Source organism: Abramis brama, assembly GCF_963993115.1.
Source record: "Abramis brama genome assembly, chromosome: 6".
Classification (NCBI taxonomy): domain Eukaryota; kingdom Metazoa; phylum Chordata; class Actinopteri; order Cypriniformes; family Leuciscidae; genus Abramis; species Abramis brama.
Window position 1 is genome coordinate 24,483,845 of NC_139968.1, and position 17,675 is coordinate 24,501,519.

General features: G+C 37.0%; 2 protein-coding genes across 2 annotated transcripts in view; one reads left to right on the forward strand and one right to left on the reverse strand.

Moving 5' to 3' along the window:
• Window positions 1–46: 46 nt before the first annotated feature.
• Window positions 47–5,879, reverse strand: bzw1a (basic leucine zipper and W2 domains 1a). The gene is made up of 12 exons (XM_084116370.1): window positions 5,769–5,879; window positions 4,976–5,048; window positions 3,302–3,478; window positions 3,115–3,209; window positions 2,907–2,972; window positions 2,649–2,784; window positions 2,459–2,568; window positions 1,667–1,837; window positions 1,332–1,478; window positions 1,108–1,246; window positions 833–955; window positions 47–737 (listed from the first exon to the last, which is right to left on the reverse strand). Exons 2-12 carry the CDS (start codon window positions 5,037–5,039, stop codon window positions 706–708), a joined length of 1,260 nt encoding a protein of 419 aa, XP_083972496.1. The 5' UTR covers window positions 5,040–5,048; window positions 5,769–5,879; the 3' UTR covers window positions 47–705.
• Window positions 5,880–8,573: 2,694 nt separating this feature from the next.
• aox5 (aldehyde oxidase 5) overlaps window positions 8,574–17,675 on the forward strand; it is a gene marked incomplete at its 5' end in the record, with an annotated part of 67,859 nt that continues 58,757 nt past the window's right edge. Inside the window, 15 exons of the mRNA XM_084116875.1 lie at window positions 8,574–8,627; window positions 9,396–9,453; window positions 9,578–9,674; window positions 9,882–9,990; window positions 10,097–10,223; window positions 10,303–10,364; window positions 11,232–11,312; window positions 11,468–11,548; window positions 11,639–11,780; window positions 11,936–12,028; window positions 12,126–12,277; window positions 12,363–12,456; window positions 12,617–12,726; window positions 17,123–17,307; window positions 17,476–17,638. Of these exons, the coding sequence (XP_083973001.1) occupies window positions 8,574–8,627; window positions 9,396–9,453; window positions 9,578–9,674; window positions 9,882–9,990; window positions 10,097–10,223; window positions 10,303–10,364; window positions 11,232–11,312; window positions 11,468–11,548; window positions 11,639–11,780; window positions 11,936–12,028; window positions 12,126–12,277; window positions 12,363–12,456; window positions 12,617–12,726; window positions 17,123–17,307; window positions 17,476–17,638 (1,608 nt within the window). The remainder of the gene's footprint in view (window positions 8,628–9,395; window positions 9,454–9,577; window positions 9,675–9,881; window positions 9,991–10,096; window positions 10,224–10,302; window positions 10,365–11,231; window positions 11,313–11,467; window positions 11,549–11,638; window positions 11,781–11,935; window positions 12,029–12,125; window positions 12,278–12,362; window positions 12,457–12,616; window positions 12,727–17,122; window positions 17,308–17,475; window positions 17,639–17,675) is intronic.

Sequence of the window (17,675 nt, forward strand, 5' to 3'; positions counted from 1 at the left end):
TCAAAAACCAGCATGTTAAGAATAGGCATGAACCACACACAAAGCATATACTTCTAGGTCTTTATTTCTTAAAAAAAGTCAATTAGTTATTCAGTTTAAAGAAATTGGTGACAAATAAGATGGAGATACATCATAGAAGTGGTTGGGAGTCATTTAAGGGTCTTTACGGGGTGATCAGCAATTTGTTTTCAGCGCTGTACAGTTTCATAGGCAGGGAACAGAACGCTGATGGATGTTATGGGAGAAGGACTTAACCCTTTGGCAATAACATCACAATGAGACAAGCTGACTGTTCTTCCCTTTGTGGACACTGATCATGACGGGGCATGAAGGCATCAATACCATATAGAAAAGGGCGTCTTAAAAGCAAACAAGGCAGCCTGATCAAAATCAATGGAATGTCAATTCATAAAGGAATCATTTTAACAATAATTTAAGATGTCCAAAGTGTATTGACACTTAAAAGTTCCTTGAGTGAGTAAATAATTACAAAGGTTGACCACAACTTTTGTGCTATTTTAAGTGTAAACCTTTATATTAGAAAAAACTGTTAAAATTAACCATTTGTTATAAAGCCCTTAAATGACATCTAAATGTTATGGTTTGAAAAACAGGAGGTAGAATCAAAAAAAAAAAAAAGCCAAAAAGAAATAAAATTAGAAAGACGAGCACTTCTGTAACAAAACATTCTGCTGACATTGTGTTTTAGTCTGCCTCCTCTTCCTCTGATTCAGATTCTGGTAAAAAAAAAAGAAAAAAAAGACAACAGGCAAAAAATTAATATCATGAGCCATTTAAAACACAGAAGAAGAAAAAGAAAAAAACTGCTTACCCTCCTCAGCATTTTTCAGCCATTCTACAAACTTCTTCATCTGCTCCAGGAAGACGCTCTTTCCTTTGGCCACATGGGAATCTGTATACCACTTCAGAATAACCTCCTCGCTCAAAACATCAGCTGCAGGCAGTCAAAACAAGAAAAAGAGCTTCAAAACACAGATATAACCTCTGTATTCCACTAGCCAAGTAACTTTGTACAAAATTACCATAGTGTCGCAAGCCTTTGGCTTAAGTGCATAGTTTTGAAAGGATCAAGTACAGAAGACACACCTTTGTAAAGAAGCACCACGATCTTCTGGAAGGCCTTCATGAAGTGGATATTGTCGTAGCAGTACTCCTGGATCTTCAGCAGGAGGGTGAGCTCAGACAGGCCTTGGGAGGTGAAGGCCTTCAGCAGTGGGCTGTATTGCTGCGAAACAAGTTAGCAGAAAATATTACTACTGGTAGGAATCAATAAAAGGAAGTAATGCCGCTTCCATGAGCGATGTAGATACCTTCAAGTGTTTGATGGCTTGCTCTGTGACGAGCTCCTCCTTTTTATTCCACTCGACGGCGCTCATGACACTGGTCCACACGATACCGATCATTGTCTGCTCAGAGATGCTCGTTTTCTTCATCTCCTCACGAACGTAGGCAATGATCTGGGGAACAAAAGCACATTAGCTGAATACGGCAACAATAAACCTGCATAGCCAAAATATGATGATAATGTTAATCAAAATCTTTAATATTTTAAATAAATCATAATATTTGGATGCCTATTTAAGAATTTTTAAGTCTTTAAATTGAAAGTGGGAAAGTAGCACAGCTGTTGACGAGACAAACTCACGTCTTTGAGGGTCTCGCCGCGGGACATCAGCTCTTGCAGTTCTTTCTGAAGCTCTTTGCGCGCTCCAATGGACTGCTGGTTGCGAGCAAAGTCCGAGAGCTCCTTCAGCCCGGCATCGGTGAAATATTTTGAGAAGTGTTCGCAGCTACGCTTGTTGGCAGGGAACAGCTCCTGTTTTGGGCAAGAGGATGATAGGCAAGAAAAAAACAATAAGTATCAACTAGAGGTCTTCACAGGTCCACTTAGAGAGTTCAGGTCCAAAACATTGCCATGGGCCTCAGATATTCTCTTAAAATATACCAACTTCAACAATATTTTATTTAAAACAAATACATTAAATCTGTGACAATGTAATTATCCCCCTTCTATCAATCTATGCTTCTATGTGTAAATTACCAAAGACTCCAGAACACCGGTGCAGCAGCGGCACACACCTCAAACTGCGCTCTGCAATACCCCAGCCATATGAGAGAATGAGTATGGGAATTTGCTTCTGAATATTAACAATTATCAATTTCCTTGTCATTTGAGGTGCAACAAAGCTTATGAGCCATTCATCTACTAGGAATTGCTCGCCCGAGCAGAAAAACAATGTGCTGTTGCCAAATATCGATTACAGAAAACCATCTAAATGCAATTAAGGCCTAACTAACCAATTAAAGGAAATGTTGTTTGTGTTTTTCAATGTGAAAATCCAAAGGAAACGTTGTTTTTATATACATTATATAACTCCAATTATTTATATATATATATCAGATTTTCCCTGAGTTGAGTCTGCAGTACGATATTTACCATTAGCCTGTTGTCCATGCCAACTTTACGCAGGCTAGCAGCAACTGAGTTGATGTCTTTTTCGTTGATCCAGGACTTGAAGAGTTTCACAGCGAAGGCGGCAGACACCCCTACAATAAAATCCAGACGATGAGTTAGTTTACATATTCTTCACTCAGAAAGTACTGCTGTTAAACAAGTCTGTCGTTACCTTCCTTGACCAAGTTCTCATTAAAGAGGCTGCTCAGGATGGAAGCTGATATATTGCCATTGGCCAGCAGGATTCCGGCAAGCATGGCCAATTTATTCCTCTCTGACTCGGTGAACCCTTTTAAAAACAGCAGCAGCTGTGAAAAAAAAAAGAAAAGAAAAAAGAAACGACTTTATGGGACTTTCCAGATGAATAATGATGCGGTCTTTGTTTGACTAACAAATATGTGATAATCCTTATTTCAACAAGTTTGCTTACCTTCTTAATCTCCTCTTCAAACCCTTTCTCCAGGTACTTGTAACGCCTGATCAGCTTGTTAAAAACCTACAGCACAAGGTGAATGTGTTGAAACATGTAAAGAGGAAGCCGAAAAGTACAATTTATATCCATCACAGTGACATTAAATCAGAACAAGCTCTGAAACGTGAGACTATTTGCCAGTCAAGCAGTTTATAATGGTAAATACCTGAGCGTACGCCTGCATGGTCTCCAGGTCTTCACTTGCCGTGAAGAGGCAGAACTCAGTACGGGTCAAGTCATCAGACAGAGTCCCTCCTGGGGCTGAAAAAAATGAATATATACAAATACAAGATTGAATTAAGATGGTTTATTTCAATTCCAGCCCACTGAAATAGCCATAAACAGTTGCTTACCCAGCATTCCTCCAGCCACCAGGATGTCGAAGAGAGTCTCAGCATACCGGCGGTAATCGAGCTTGGCGCCAGAGGCATCAAGGAACTTTGCAACCGCTTCCAAATCAGTGCCAGTTTGGTTCAAGCCTTGAACAATACTTTCTTGAAACTGAGTAGGGTCAAATCTCTCCTTTTCATCTGTGGGGAAATGAGTGTTTTAAAATGGGCGGCACTTTTTTTTACAAGGAAGTTCCTGAGGCTAAGGGTTTTCAATCTCTTGAGGGGCTTTCGCATCAGAGGAACCTTTTCATAGTTCCTAGAACTAATGGCGGAAGTACCAACCTTTTGGCGCATTCACACCGCAGGAACTGGGAATGATTTTAGCTATAGGAATGCCTTTTGGGGGAACAAAATTAGCTCCTACTAGGGGTGGGAATTACAGGGTACCTCACGAGACATGGCTCACAATACTGATAATATCACGATACAGCAAATCTGCGATAATCAATCTATTGCTAGACAATCCTTTAATGATACATCACGATATCGGTCTATGAAAACAAAATGCCTGTGAAAAGGTTAAGTGCAGGTTTTCCAGACTTTGGACTTATTTTACTCACACTGTTGTTCGCCATTCCATTACAAATCTTTTTCTTAGGCCATTTAACTATATACACATTCCCTCATTAATTTAAGAGCCACATTGAGAAGCCATGAAGTAGTGATGCTGGGAGCAGAGAAATCTATTTAGAGCGTTATTTTATTCATTAAAATATCGATATTTGGTGCCAGCATATCGATTCTTGTATCGGACGGAGAAGGACAATGGTATATTGCCCTATCGATATTTTGTCCCACCCCTAGCTCCTACTTCAGAGTAGGATCTAACCCTGCACAATAGGAACTACCAGCGGGGTAAGTGTACGCTGATTGGCCGAACGCACACAAAACACCAGTACCAGCCATTTTTGAAAAAAAAAAAAGCTATGTAAACACAGATTATAGTCTATATTTACTCCATGAACGAACTCTACAAACATTAATAGATGGACCTCTCGATCTTTACGATAAGGAGAAAAATCCAACGCAACTTTAAGGGGACCAAGTGAAACATAGGCCTAATATATTTCTGTTCAACCACACGGTAAAAACTAATACTTTTTCATATAACCTACTGTCTATTTTATTTGTATAACAGTTTTATCAAATAATATTTTAGACAGCTAAACGGAGAATGGGTGTGCATTCTCAGGCGGTGCGAATGCAACCAGGAAAATGGCCCTAGGGGAATATTTAGTTCTCAGGGAACCACCCTGGTGGCTAGCTCCTATAACTAAGTTCCTAGAAGTACGAAGTGCAATAAAGGCTTTAGATACCACAAAGCCCCAAATATGATCATCCTCATACGAAGGAACCCGCATTGTGAAATTTTTAATTTAAGCCAATTAAAAATTGTCATGCAAGTGAACGGCTTACATTCAGTTTTGAAAGCGGTGTCATGTGAACAGACCCTAAATCAATTTAATAAAATTGTTTATTTTACTGAACAGTAATTAGTTAGTTAAATCTCATTAAAATATCTTGTTAGTAAAAATGTACACACCGTTTTTCTCTGAATTTTTCTACGGACTGCTTAGTACTCCATCACAGCCCCCTGGACCCCAGTTTGAGAAGCCCTGATGTTAGGCTACTTACCTCTTTTCCTAGTTTTAAAACGCTGGCCGGTAAGCGTTGGCTTTTGCTGCTTTTGATTATTCATAAAAGACACCTATGAAAAGAATAGCAATATTTAGGAACATTTCATTGAAAAGCACAAAGAAACCGCATGTAGATGTGGCAGGACATTTCCAAAGCCAAAAATAAAATCCAATAGAAAATACGCTAAACAATACCCTTAATACTTTAAGCGATTTAAACCTTTAATCATATACTGGTTTAATTAGTTCCAGTGAAACCTGTAAGTTAGTAATTAATCCAACGTGTAAGCATCAATCACGTTGTCTCGTAGGCAAATTATACAGGGTTTATTATTGCTCAGATAAAATCCAAAACTTGTTTAATTACTACTTGCATATGTTGCTGCATAAATGTATTAAATAGCGTTTATGTATTATTATTTTTTGGGGTCTGAACTGCAACTCACGCGCCGGGCACGCGCTAAAGCTAACCGGCTAAAATGAGGCCTAACCACTCAAAACATTTTTTAAGAGCCACTTATAATCACTATTTACAAGTATTTCAGACCCAAACGAGCGCAATGCCAATATTGACACATTTGACTGAATTAACATTAAACAACGGGAACTATTAAAGATTATCGTTTATGTTAAATTGATATCATATCGCGAGCTCCGCCATCATGGTTTAAACAGCTGATCATAAACGTTAGCCCAAAAAACGGCCATCCTTTTAAAACACGGATATACAACAACTCAAGTTTAAACTGTATACGCTTATTATACGTATATAAAATACATGGTGGGCTTACCGAAATGAATTCAGATAAAAAACGGCTTTTGAACCAAAGAACAAAGCAAGACAATAGCAGGTCCAAACTCAACACACAAAACCCTCCCTGATGGCAAGAGCCTGATGCGCCTGCGCAGAAGAAGAACGGGGGGGGAAACAATGGACCCGTCCGTTACAGGGGAATGAGGGGGGTTAGAGAGGTGTTTGTTGATAAAATAATGCTAGTTAGACGTTTACAACTATTGTTTTGTCACTTATAAAACTTAAATATCATAAAAATGTTCGTAGAGTAAAAGATATACTCGCCATACTATATATGTGAAAGTTCATAAAAACATACCCCCTCACAGATGACAGTGATTTGTAAGCCCAATGCGGCTCATACCATTGTAATGAGGGGGTGTGATGATTTTTTTCTTCATCGCCAAGGGTAAACCATAAAAGCATTCAGTTCAATTGGGTCAGCACGCTAAGCTTTGATTTGCATATTTTTGTATTATTGTAAATTTCTTGGCATTTATATTTTAAGCTAAATATAAAAGATTTTCACACATATACTTTGATATATAGTAGGCTACATAGTGTATTATATACCTAAATCAAAAAAAGAGTTTCATGTCCATTTATTCCGTTGATAATTAGCCGAGTAAGTGAAGTGAAGTGATGTGAAGGCCAAGTATGGCAAACCATACTCAGAATTTGTCTTCTGCATTTAACCCATCCAAGTTAGCACACACATTATAGCGAGTAGTGAACACACACACACTGTAAACCGTGGTGGACTGGACACACACACCCAGAGCAGTGGGCAGCCATTCACTGCGGTGCCCAGGGAGTGATTGGGGTTAGGTGCCTTGCTCAATGGTACCTCAGTTGTTTCCTGCAAGTAGCCTATTGAGGTTACAAGTCTGACTCTCTAACAATAAGGCCACAATAGATCAACCAAAATCTGCGTCTGCTCTGTGGCCAGATAATCTCAGACCGACTAGGCCTACATTGTTATTGGCAACAAAGATGGGTGAGAACAATCATACTATACCAACAAGAAACATTTAACAGACCTTTAACAGATCAATATTTAACCCCTTTATTTCCTCTCTCCTCTCAGGTGCTTCTCTGCTCTAGGTAGAACTGGTGGCAAACAGGTGGTCTCCCTCAAAAGGGACGGCTGTATTTACAATGGTATCGTACAACATGAGCTCAATCATGCCCTGGGCTTTTACCACGAGCAAACCAGGAGCGATCGTGACCAGTATGTCAAAATCAACTATGAGAACATCTCTCCTGATATGGCCTACAACCAGGGGCGTAATTTGTGGGGGGGTTGGGGGGGAGATAACCCCCCCAATATTTAAATCTATGCATTACAACCCCCCCAATATTTATACCATGATCACATGAAAAGGAGGCATCAGGAGACATACCCAAACTTCAACCCCCCCAATATTCAAACCAAATCTACGCCCTTGCCTACAACTTCGAGAAACAGAACACCAACAACCAAAACACTCAGCTCTCAGGTTCTGTCCATTTTATTATGAAATTCAGACAATAAATACCGTTTTGGCGCTTGTAATTGTGACGTGACAGATCGCTATAGCGCCTCAGTTCAAGTAAACCGATAATCTGTTACTTTTTATTTAAAGATACAGTAGCCTAAGTTACAACTTACCAAAAGGTAGGCCTATATAATATGCCTCATAAATAATATCGATCAATCAGTGTTTTTCAACCACAGAAAGAGGTCAATAAGAACGGCATAGAACGTTACATTTACCTCAGGAAAGCAATTTAATGCCCATAGCAGGTTAGTTGACTAGAAAAAAATAGCTAAAGAGAAGAGTTGCCTATTTTGCTAAATATGTGCACTATATTACATATTTATTATATTTTTACTTTTGTCATTAAATAATTGTTATTATAATGAAAAATATATAATGAAAACGCATTATAATGTAATGTTAATGTTTATAAATAAATTAATGTTTAACCTTTAATAATACCAGCTGATAGGGCTCTCTGTATGTTTACAGCATTATGTGAGATATATTTTTTCTTGAGAAAAATTAACATGTAGGCTATCTACTGTAGCCTACCTAATATTTATCCAAATGAGAATTTTTTTATCAAGATCCCAAGAATTGAACTGAATCGTGAAAACTGTGTTAAGCAATAATACAAAGAAACAGTAGCCATACCAGTCATTGTACCATGTAAACATTGTAACAGGTTGTCACTAAACTTAATACAATTCTGTTAAGTTACCAAATGTTTTGACAATCACAATTACACCCATTGTGATGCAAGTTTTTTTGTTTTTTTTTACATCACTCATTCCTGATGAGACTGTGGAAATCAGACAGACGCAGGGACTGTCCAACATCAACATCCTAATAATCAATAGCTTTATGGATACTGAAGATAGGCTGATAAACATGACTTAAAACAGTTCATGTGTCTGTATAGTGTGATGTGGTGATGGTCTTTACTTTCTAATGGCGTCGTATTTCTGAAATGTGTGAACCTGTCATATTTAACAAATGTAAACCTTTTTGTGAACTCTTTGCATCTAATAGTTTTTGTTCTCTAATAGTGATTCTTCTTTTTGAACGAATCAAATCATTTCCAAAGCAATAAATAAAGATATAAAAATGGAGGAAAAACATGCATGCACGTCTTCTTCACGCATTCCTGAATTTAACCATTAAAGGCAGGGCAAAGCCTTTAACATGTGATGTCAGTCAGTCAGTTGCTCATTCAACTGATGGTCAGTAAACCAGGAGCATCTCCGGAGACAGAGCACTGCGATCCTTCTCAACTCATCATGTCATCTCTATCTGTGAACAGCGAACTTGTCTTCTACGTTAATGGCAAGAAGGTATGATTCAATTACAGATACTGATTTTAAATGTTTACAGATCTGAAAATGTAAGGCACAGGCATTTAACTTGTGCAAAAATGTGGTGGACGTTTAATTTTTTTAATAGTTTTTGGCTCATACTATTGTTAATATGTAATATATGCCTTTTATATTGTGTTAGTTCATAAATTTTCAATTTCAAGTTGCTGTCACAAGTTGTCACAAGCTGTGCAAGTACTATCACAAAAGAAGGAAAGCTGTGATGCTGGTATTATTATTACTTATACTGTGATGAATATTCAACATTTTATGTTTAGTCTTCTCATATTCAAAGTACATACATAACCAAGCTTGAACATATAGCACTAAATGGCATGACTAAACGTGCATGCCTGAATCGTGGCACATGACAGTCAGCCAGCAGCCCAAAAAGAAATCTTTTTTCCTCTATATGTATGATGCCATGAAAATGATTTTCTACGCTACACACAGTCAGTCCATCATGTGTTTGCCCTTCTTACACACATACACTTTCTAACTATAACTATGATTGTTGTTCATCTATATTCTATTGTTTCCAGTTTCCACATTTCTCTCAGAATTCAACTCAAAACAAGTAACATAAAATTGGTGGTGATATTAATTCATTGGTGTATGTGATAGTGTAAGAAATCAAATCCTGTCACATGACATGGCACATACCAAACTGTGTTTGGCTTATAGTTATCAATTGAAGATATTTAAGCAATGGCAGTCATTACATGTTTTTGCTATTTTTATGTAAAGATAGTAGAGAAGAATGCTGATCCAGAAGAGATGTTATTGGCTTACCTGCGACGGAAAGGTATGGTAATTGCCGTATGACAAACATTCTCCAAATAACGGTGTAGATACTTAGCCAAGGATATTTATTAAAGATTGTAAACTCACCAAGGCTGCATTTGCTTGTTTGATGTTTTTGTGTCCAGTGGGTCTGACGGGCACAAAGTATGGCTGTGGTGGAGGGGGATGTGGAGCCTGTACTGTGATGCTGTCCAGATATGACTCTGTCCAGGACACTGTGCTGTATCTTTTACTCATATATCAAAACTAGCAGTATAAAACCTTTATATGAAACAAACAAACAAACGAAAGGAATGTTTGTTAGCAGCTTTCGACTAAATCAGTGTTTCAATTAGAAAGAACGTACAACTTGATTTACACCATAAAGTGGTTTTTAAATGAAAAATTCAATAAATTTGATAGTTTCATAATCCTTAATCCGTTCTTCAGACACTGGTCAGTAAACGCGTGTCTGCAGCCGATTTGTGCTCTGTACGGTGCGGCGGTGGTGACCGTCGAGGGCATCGGAAGTACTAAGACTAAACTACATCCTGTTCAGGTACATGATTCTACCTAAGAGACAAACTACATATCAGCTTTCAAAGTAGGTTCTTTGAATAGGTTGTCCAGAACAAACCATTTAGACATTGGGGTTTTTTGTTCAGGAGCGTATAGCAAAGGCTCATGGGTCTCAGTGTGGGTTCTGTACTCCTGGGATGGTGATGTCCATGTACACATTACTTAGAAACAACCCTCATCCCAACATGGAGGACATTCGAGAGGCACTGGGAGGTAACAAAAATACGTATACTCACAATTTTGAAAACTAAGAATTTAAACACATTTAACATTGCGTTTTCTCTCTTCTAAGGGAACCTGTGTCGTTGCACTGGATATCGACCGATAATTGATGGATTCAAAACATTCTGTGATGTAATGGCTTTGAACTTTTAATACAACATAAAAATTTCAACAAGGAAGTGACAATCAGTACATGTAACAGTTTGTAAAACTATTGACTTTGACTGAAGGAAACTACACTGTAAAAAATGTAACCGTGATTTTTACGGTGAAAAACCGGCAGCTGTGGTTGCCAGAACTTTACCGTAAAAAATACGGTAGCAACCCGTTATTGGTTTTACAGACTTAACTTAAAATTTACAGTAATAAACCGTATTTTATTATCTGATATAATGTGAATTTACCGTCCTACTGAAGTATTAATATCTGTTTTGTACCATTGTAATACACTGATAACCACCAATCACAGCAGTGATGATAGTCACATGATCAATCAAAGCTCATCACAAGCAGCTCTTCCACAAGAAAGTTAATACTAATTCACACAAACATTAAACACCATCACGGTAACACACATGAAATTTTAAAAATGCAATAAACATTAATTTAACAACATTAAATGTAACATAAAACCCTAATGTACATAACTGATTAGAAAAAACGAAGAAAACTATGAAGAAACATAGTTATTTCAACAAAAATACATCAAATGTGAAGTGTCACACAGGGAATTGTGGGAATGTCAATTTACGTTTTTTCACTGTAAATTATACAATGAGTTGTTCTTTTTCACTTTCAAAAACTGTAAATTTAACGGTATTTTACAGTAAAATTACATTAAATGTACCATTAGATCTATCACAGTTATTTACTGTATATAGTACGGAAACTTTCTGTTAACCAATTAATTTTTCACAGCATTTCACAGTCTTTTACCGTTAAAATTACGATCATTTTTTACAGTGTAACGTGTTCATAATGTGATCCATATGTTTCCAGACTCCAATATGTTGCCAAAATGGTGACGGAAATGGAAAATGTTGCATGGAAAGCAGCAATTCCCACAACAATGAATCTGATGTAAGACAATATGAGAAACAGAAATTCTTACAATTGCATATACAAATTAAATGTGACTTTTTATTAGTGGAACAGCACAACAGAACACCCTTTACTTTTTAGCAGAGTAGTACACAAAATTATAGTAACTCTTCTACTACTGGTATTTTTGGTAGATATCTGGAAATCTTTTCAGCATGGATGATGTCTTACCCCTCGACCCAACGCAGGATCTGATCTTTCCCCCAGAGTTACTGGTAAGCAAGCCGTTTGTGTTCTTGTGGTAGCTAATAAGAACATGGATATTTCAGGCCACTAATTTTTGTTATATCCCTTCTTTCTATCAGATTATGGGAAAGAAAAAAGCGGAACAACTTTGTTTTATGGGCGAAAAGGTCAGGTGGATTTCCCCAGCAGATTTGAAAGATTTAATTAGATTGAAAACTGAATACCCCAACGCACTTCTGTTGGTTGGGAACACAACCATAGGTTGGTTTAAAGAGGAAGTTCATCTATCTATCTATCTGTCTATCTATCTATCTATCTATCTATCTATCTATCTATCTATCTATCTATCTATCTATCTATCTATCTATCTATCTATCTATCTATCTATCCGACCATCTGATTTTGTTCTCTCACAGGGCCAAAGATGAATCTGAAGGGAACCGTCAATCCTTTGGTGATCTATGGTGGAAGCATTCCAGAACTTCGTGCTATCAAATGGCAAAACAATAGTAAATCACATTCAAACAAAGCATCGCCATTACATATGGTTATTTAGTGAATATTAAAGCCCAAAGTAAATTCAACAACACTTTTATTTTTACTTAGGCATAACTGTAGGGGCAGGATGCAGTTTGTCTGTTTTGAAGGACGTCCTCCTGCGTGGAATTGAGGAACTCGGCCCAGAAAAGAGCAGGGTTTACCAGGCCCTTGTTCAGACTCTACAGTGCTTGGCCGGCCAACAAATACGCAACATGGCTGTGAGTAACAAAAACAAATCACCATGAGGAATTAGGAAGAACAGTTGTCTACATGTTACAGTTTTGTTTATGTTGGAATTTCAAGACCATCGGTGGAAATATCCTGAGCGCCAACCCCAAATATGACCTGAGCAGCATTCTCGCAGCAGCGGAGTGTATGCTACATATCATTTCCAAAGGTAATGTCAGTGTATTTGGACTTTATTTGTAAATGTGGCATTTGTATAACTGGCTTTTTGTATTATTTCTCAGTTGCCAATATATTAAACATGGAAAGTAACTATGTAATTTTAAAAAAAAATAAGAATTACATTTTTCTTCCTTTGTTCTTAAATATAGATGGTACTCGAGAGATTTGTCTAAGTGAGGAGTTTTTCACAGACTTTGGTAAAACAGCTCTACGACCAGATGAGATTCTGCTGGCTATTGATATTTCCCACTCGACACCGGTATATACTTCAAAATGGAGGAAGCTAAGCCTACTTAATATTACAAAACTATGTCAAGTTTCAACAAATAGACTTGGCCCTAAAAGACTATTAGTCTTTGCTTTTCCATCTATTCTCATTTTCAAAACCACAAATATGCTATGAATTTATGGAGGACCAGGAGTCCCACTTAAAAATGAAATGAAGAATCAATATATCAATTTAATAATTCAAAAATGTATATAAATAAATCACTTTTAAATGGACAAATGAATAGACATTTTTAAAGTTGTTTATTTGATTTGTGTTTTTAAATGTATTTTAATAAAACCATAAAACAATAAATAAATAAATAAAAACATTTTAAATGTATGAATAAATAGACAAATTTAAAATAGTTTATTTAATTCATGTTTTTAACGTAGATTAATAAAACAATAAAAAGCACATTAATAAATATTTCTTTTATTCAGTCAAAAGTTTTCATATTTGCAATGTAACATGTGGATGCTAACTATTACAGTTTTTATCAGTCGCTTTGGTGCATTTCTCACATCACTATTTACATTTGCACAACAGTTAATGCAGTTCTCAAAACAATTAGTACAAACTGCAAAACCTAGTTGATAACCTGCAAAAGCGTGTCACTTGCTCAAAATGGATAGCTCATTCCTCAAAAGCAAGTATTCATGTCAATGAAAGTGTCAGTGTCATCAATATGAAAAGTCCTGACACCATTGTTTATGAACAAGATAATCAAATGGCTTTGTCATGTTTTCATTATGACAGTTTACTCTGTAAATGTTTTCCAATGCAAAAAAAGTCAGATCTTGGTGACACTACCTGAAAATGCTCAAGACAGCACTATATACTATTTGCACAGCCATTTGAAAAATACAGTAAAGTTACACATTATTGTATTTAGTGAGGTAACTGAGTTCAAGACACTGAATATGTATGTTTCACATTTTTACTGCATATGCTCTTTGCAATTCTAATTTGTTCACAGCATTGTGCAAAAGAAAAAAATACACCCTTATTTACAACAAACATAAACTCCATTTGGGTAGAGCTGAGCACAACTGTAAACAATATTGCAGTGCATACTGGAACTGAACATACAACATACATAGTACTGTAATCATTCATGCACATCCAGACGTTCCTCATCAGTGAAAGCTGAGATTCACCTGAGAGAAATTGTTCAATTTAGGAGACATTTTCAGGAAAAAAAAGATTTAAAAAAATGTGTAAAATTTGCTTGACAGAGTTCAACATTTTTGTATGTAATGACTCAAGCAATGAAATGAGGACTATTAGTTTTAAATGGAATGACTATGCAGCATTCACAAGTATAGTTTATTTTGACTGACATGACATAAGCAAATGATAATGTTATAAAACAGAAGAGAGTTGTATGAAAGCAATTGATGCATGTCCAAAAGCATTTGCAATTTGTTGGAAGGAATGAGAAACTGCTACTATGATGTGTACAAATGTCTAAATGTTGTGGAGGTTGAACTAACTGTTGTGCAAATGTAAATAGTGATGTGAGAAATGCACCAAAGCGACTGAGAAAAACTGTAATATAAAGAAGGCTTCATACTTCAGTCGAGTCCCAATATACACGTATAGGCTAAATCAGCGTCTTCACAGCAAGGGAAATGTTTGGAATAACAAGTAGGACTGTGTGCGGCACAGCTTGCCCTTTATATTGTACAACAGACCAATTAAATTAGGCAGAATGACTTTTTATATGTTTGGTTGACTGTGTTTTATTTTGATAATGAACAGTCTGCGATATGAAGCAACGCCAGAACTGATACTATGTTGTGTGAGAGCGCGATGCGCGAGCGCCATCACTTGGATTTGTTCCACTGCTGGGAAATAACTTAATACTCTGTTATTTATAGTCATACAGATAATATGACATCATTCGAAACAGTAAAATGTATATTTTTATTTGTGTACATTCAAAATGACTACAAAATATCATGCCATTGAAAAATAAATAAAACAACATGATGCGCTGCTTTGGCGCGTCTCGGTCTCCTTCAAGATCTTTCTGGCGCTCACCAAAAATTAACTAAAATACAGCGAATAGCCTTCTTGGCGCGCCTACTTTTGAAAGTCAACATTTAGATTATTTAACGTTAAATGCATTATATATGCCTGAGTCACTTTGGAATAAATCACGTGTGATTTAAAATGTGACTTACAGTCCGAAAAATAGGCTACAGTATAGGTTATAGCAAATTCAGACCAATTGCTGGTCTACACAGAGAGAAAGCCCTGTGTAGGCTCTTCTGTTGTGCCAAGCCATTCGTTAGTCTAGTTGTTTGATGAGAAAATGAAATGTAGCCTAGTTGCAAAACACGCGTAAGTTTTGTAAGCTCTGTGCAACTGCAGCAGCAGACTATTATTACTAGAATATTAGAAATCTAATACTCAAGCTGTTTTCTCATTTTTCTACTCTTAATATTAAATAAAAAAACGACTGAGCGAAAGATACACGGATTCTCTTGAACCACCACCGCGTTTGTGGCAGAAAACAACTGCAGTGCAGCCAAAATGCTCCGTTCGACTTTTAAATAAAAAAATCTAATTCAGAACTATTTAAACTACCACCTAAAATTCAATTTTGTTAGAATTCACTTGTAAATAATTCAAATTTACACAATTCAAATTCAAATCATATAGTCATATTTTAAGCTCCATTTTTTTGTACAACCACAATTATCCGCTGCGTTTGCAACATCTTCCCTCAACTGTGAAACTCTTCTATATACAAAATGATAATTGAGAGGAGAATTACTTTCACAGAAATCAGCTAAAGCTTAGCCTAGAAATCTAGACGCACCCTAGCGGCAGCAAAATGTATTTTGCAGCCAGGGTAGTCTAGCAACTCTCCATTGACTTTCGAGCTGCAAAAACCTAAATTGGGTCAGGCCCTCACGTCGTGTATAGACCTTATGTAGCCCCGCCCCTTTTCAGCACTGCGCTCGTTGTCTTTTGACTTCCGGTTTTATTTTTACAGCGATCTTGCGTATTTATGAATGAACGGCTCGTTTTAAAATCTTCCCGGTCTACTGACATTTGTTAAGACATCTGGTTTAAACATTACAATCCTCATGATAACTTTCGTTAACTTTATATTAAGTAAATCCACTTCAAAATCGAATTACTCCTGGACAGCAATGCCATAGAAATATACAGAGCGACTGCAAAAACGGAAGTTTAAAGACAATATTATTAAGATGGCGGCGCCCTCGTTTCTCTGTAGGCGGGGCGGGCTTAACATAATGACGACAGAGTTGCGACGGTTCCCTGCTACTTGAAAACAAACAATGGCTGCTGCTGGAGAACAGTCTTTCGAATCGGCTTTGGCCGCAACTCTGGAGGACTTGGAGTTAAGTTTTTCTTTGAGAAAAGAGCAAAGAACGGCACTTAAGTCATTCTTAAAAAAAGGAAGATGTGTTCGTAGTTTTGCCGGCCAGATATGGCAAAAGTTGAATCTATCAACTAGCTCCGCTGTTGGGAAAACGCTCTGGTTGGTTGAAGCGCTGTCCTATTGCGTGCAGAGGGAATTTGAAAGACAGCCGTTTATCCCGCCCCTCGGATTGAGCCGTGTGCCGTGTCTATGGTGAGTTGCCAGACCTAACATCTTGATGTAGGTCTGGCTTGCCAGGCTAGCTAAAGCTAACAAATCATCCACAATCCCTCTCCAAACACGTTCAGATTCACCGCACATTTTTGCGTCGCTCGAACCCGTCTCCAAACTCCTGCTGTAATGACGTATAGTTTCTCTAACTGTCCAATGACAGACAGAGCGTGTTACATTTACAAGTGGGAGAGACGGCTTAGCACTTCAAATTGAGGCGAAAGTTGATTGGTTGCTCCCACGTGTGTACTGTCCAATGTGCATTTTTTTTAACTCGATTGACAAATGGATAAATAAAAGCATTTGGCAAAACGACAAAGAAAAGCATCAGGCAAATAGAGAGAGAAAAGGTTTGCCAAATGCTTTTTTTAAAAAGCAATTTAACATGTGCATTTAAAATGATTTATTAATGTGCTTTTTATTGTTTTATTAATCTACGTTTAAAAACATGAATTAAATAAACAATTTTAAATGTGTCTATTTATTCATACATTTAAAATGTGTTTTTTTATTTATTTATTGTTTTATGGTTTTATTAAAATACATTTAAAAACACGAATCAAATAAACAACTTTAAAAATGTCTATTAATTTGTCCATTTAAAAGTTGTTTTATTTATATAGCCTACATTTTTATGTTTGAATTATTAAATTGATAAATTGATTCTTAATTTTATTTTTAAGTGGCACTCCTGGTCCTCCATACGAATTAATTTGCCATTTTGAAAAGCTAAATACTAATCCCTGTATTTTTCAGTGGGAGTTTGTTTCAACATTTCGCCAGGCACAGCGCAGAGAGTTCGCCTTCTCCATAGTGAATGCTGGCATGAGGGTATCGTTCAGTCATGACTCAAATGTGGTGGAGCATCTGGATATTTTTTATGGAGGTGTGGGGCCCACTCTGGTAAAAGCCAGACATACCTGTAAAGAGCTGATGGGAAGGTACAGCTATCGCAAGGCCTACATAATTTGTATCTTGTATATGTAACAACAGACTATCCACTGTATTGACAAATACATAGGCTGAAAAGAAAGCCAACATTGCAAAATCTGACATCTTAGCTGCATTGTATACATTCCAGTCAATTAACATTGTTTTTTGTTTGGCAGAAAATGGGATGAGAAACTTCTGGTAGAGGGAACACAGCTCTTAGAAGAAGAAATCTCTGTGCCCCCTACTGCCCCTGGTGGACGGGAGGAGTATCGCAAGGCTCTAGTACTCAGCTTCTTTTTCAAGTTTTACATGCAAGTCCTGCTGGAGCTCCAACAAAGGGTATGATGATGTTAATTATTACTTTAAAAGTGGGACA

Bases quoted from the DNA above. Each gene is read 5' to 3' on its own strand.
- bzw1a (XM_084116370.1), bottom strand. From the start codon at position 5,039: ATGAATAATCAAAAGCAGCAAAAGCCAACGCTTACCGGCCAGCGTTTT. The intron at 1,479-1,666 runs GTGAGTTTGTCT...TTTGTTCCCCAG, and splicing joins GCGGCGAGACCCTCAAAGAC to ATCATTGCCTACGTTCGTGA. The intron at 1,247-1,331 runs GTATCTACATCG...CTTGTTTCGCAG, and splicing joins AAGCCATCAAACACTTGAAG to CAATACAGCCCACTGCTGAA.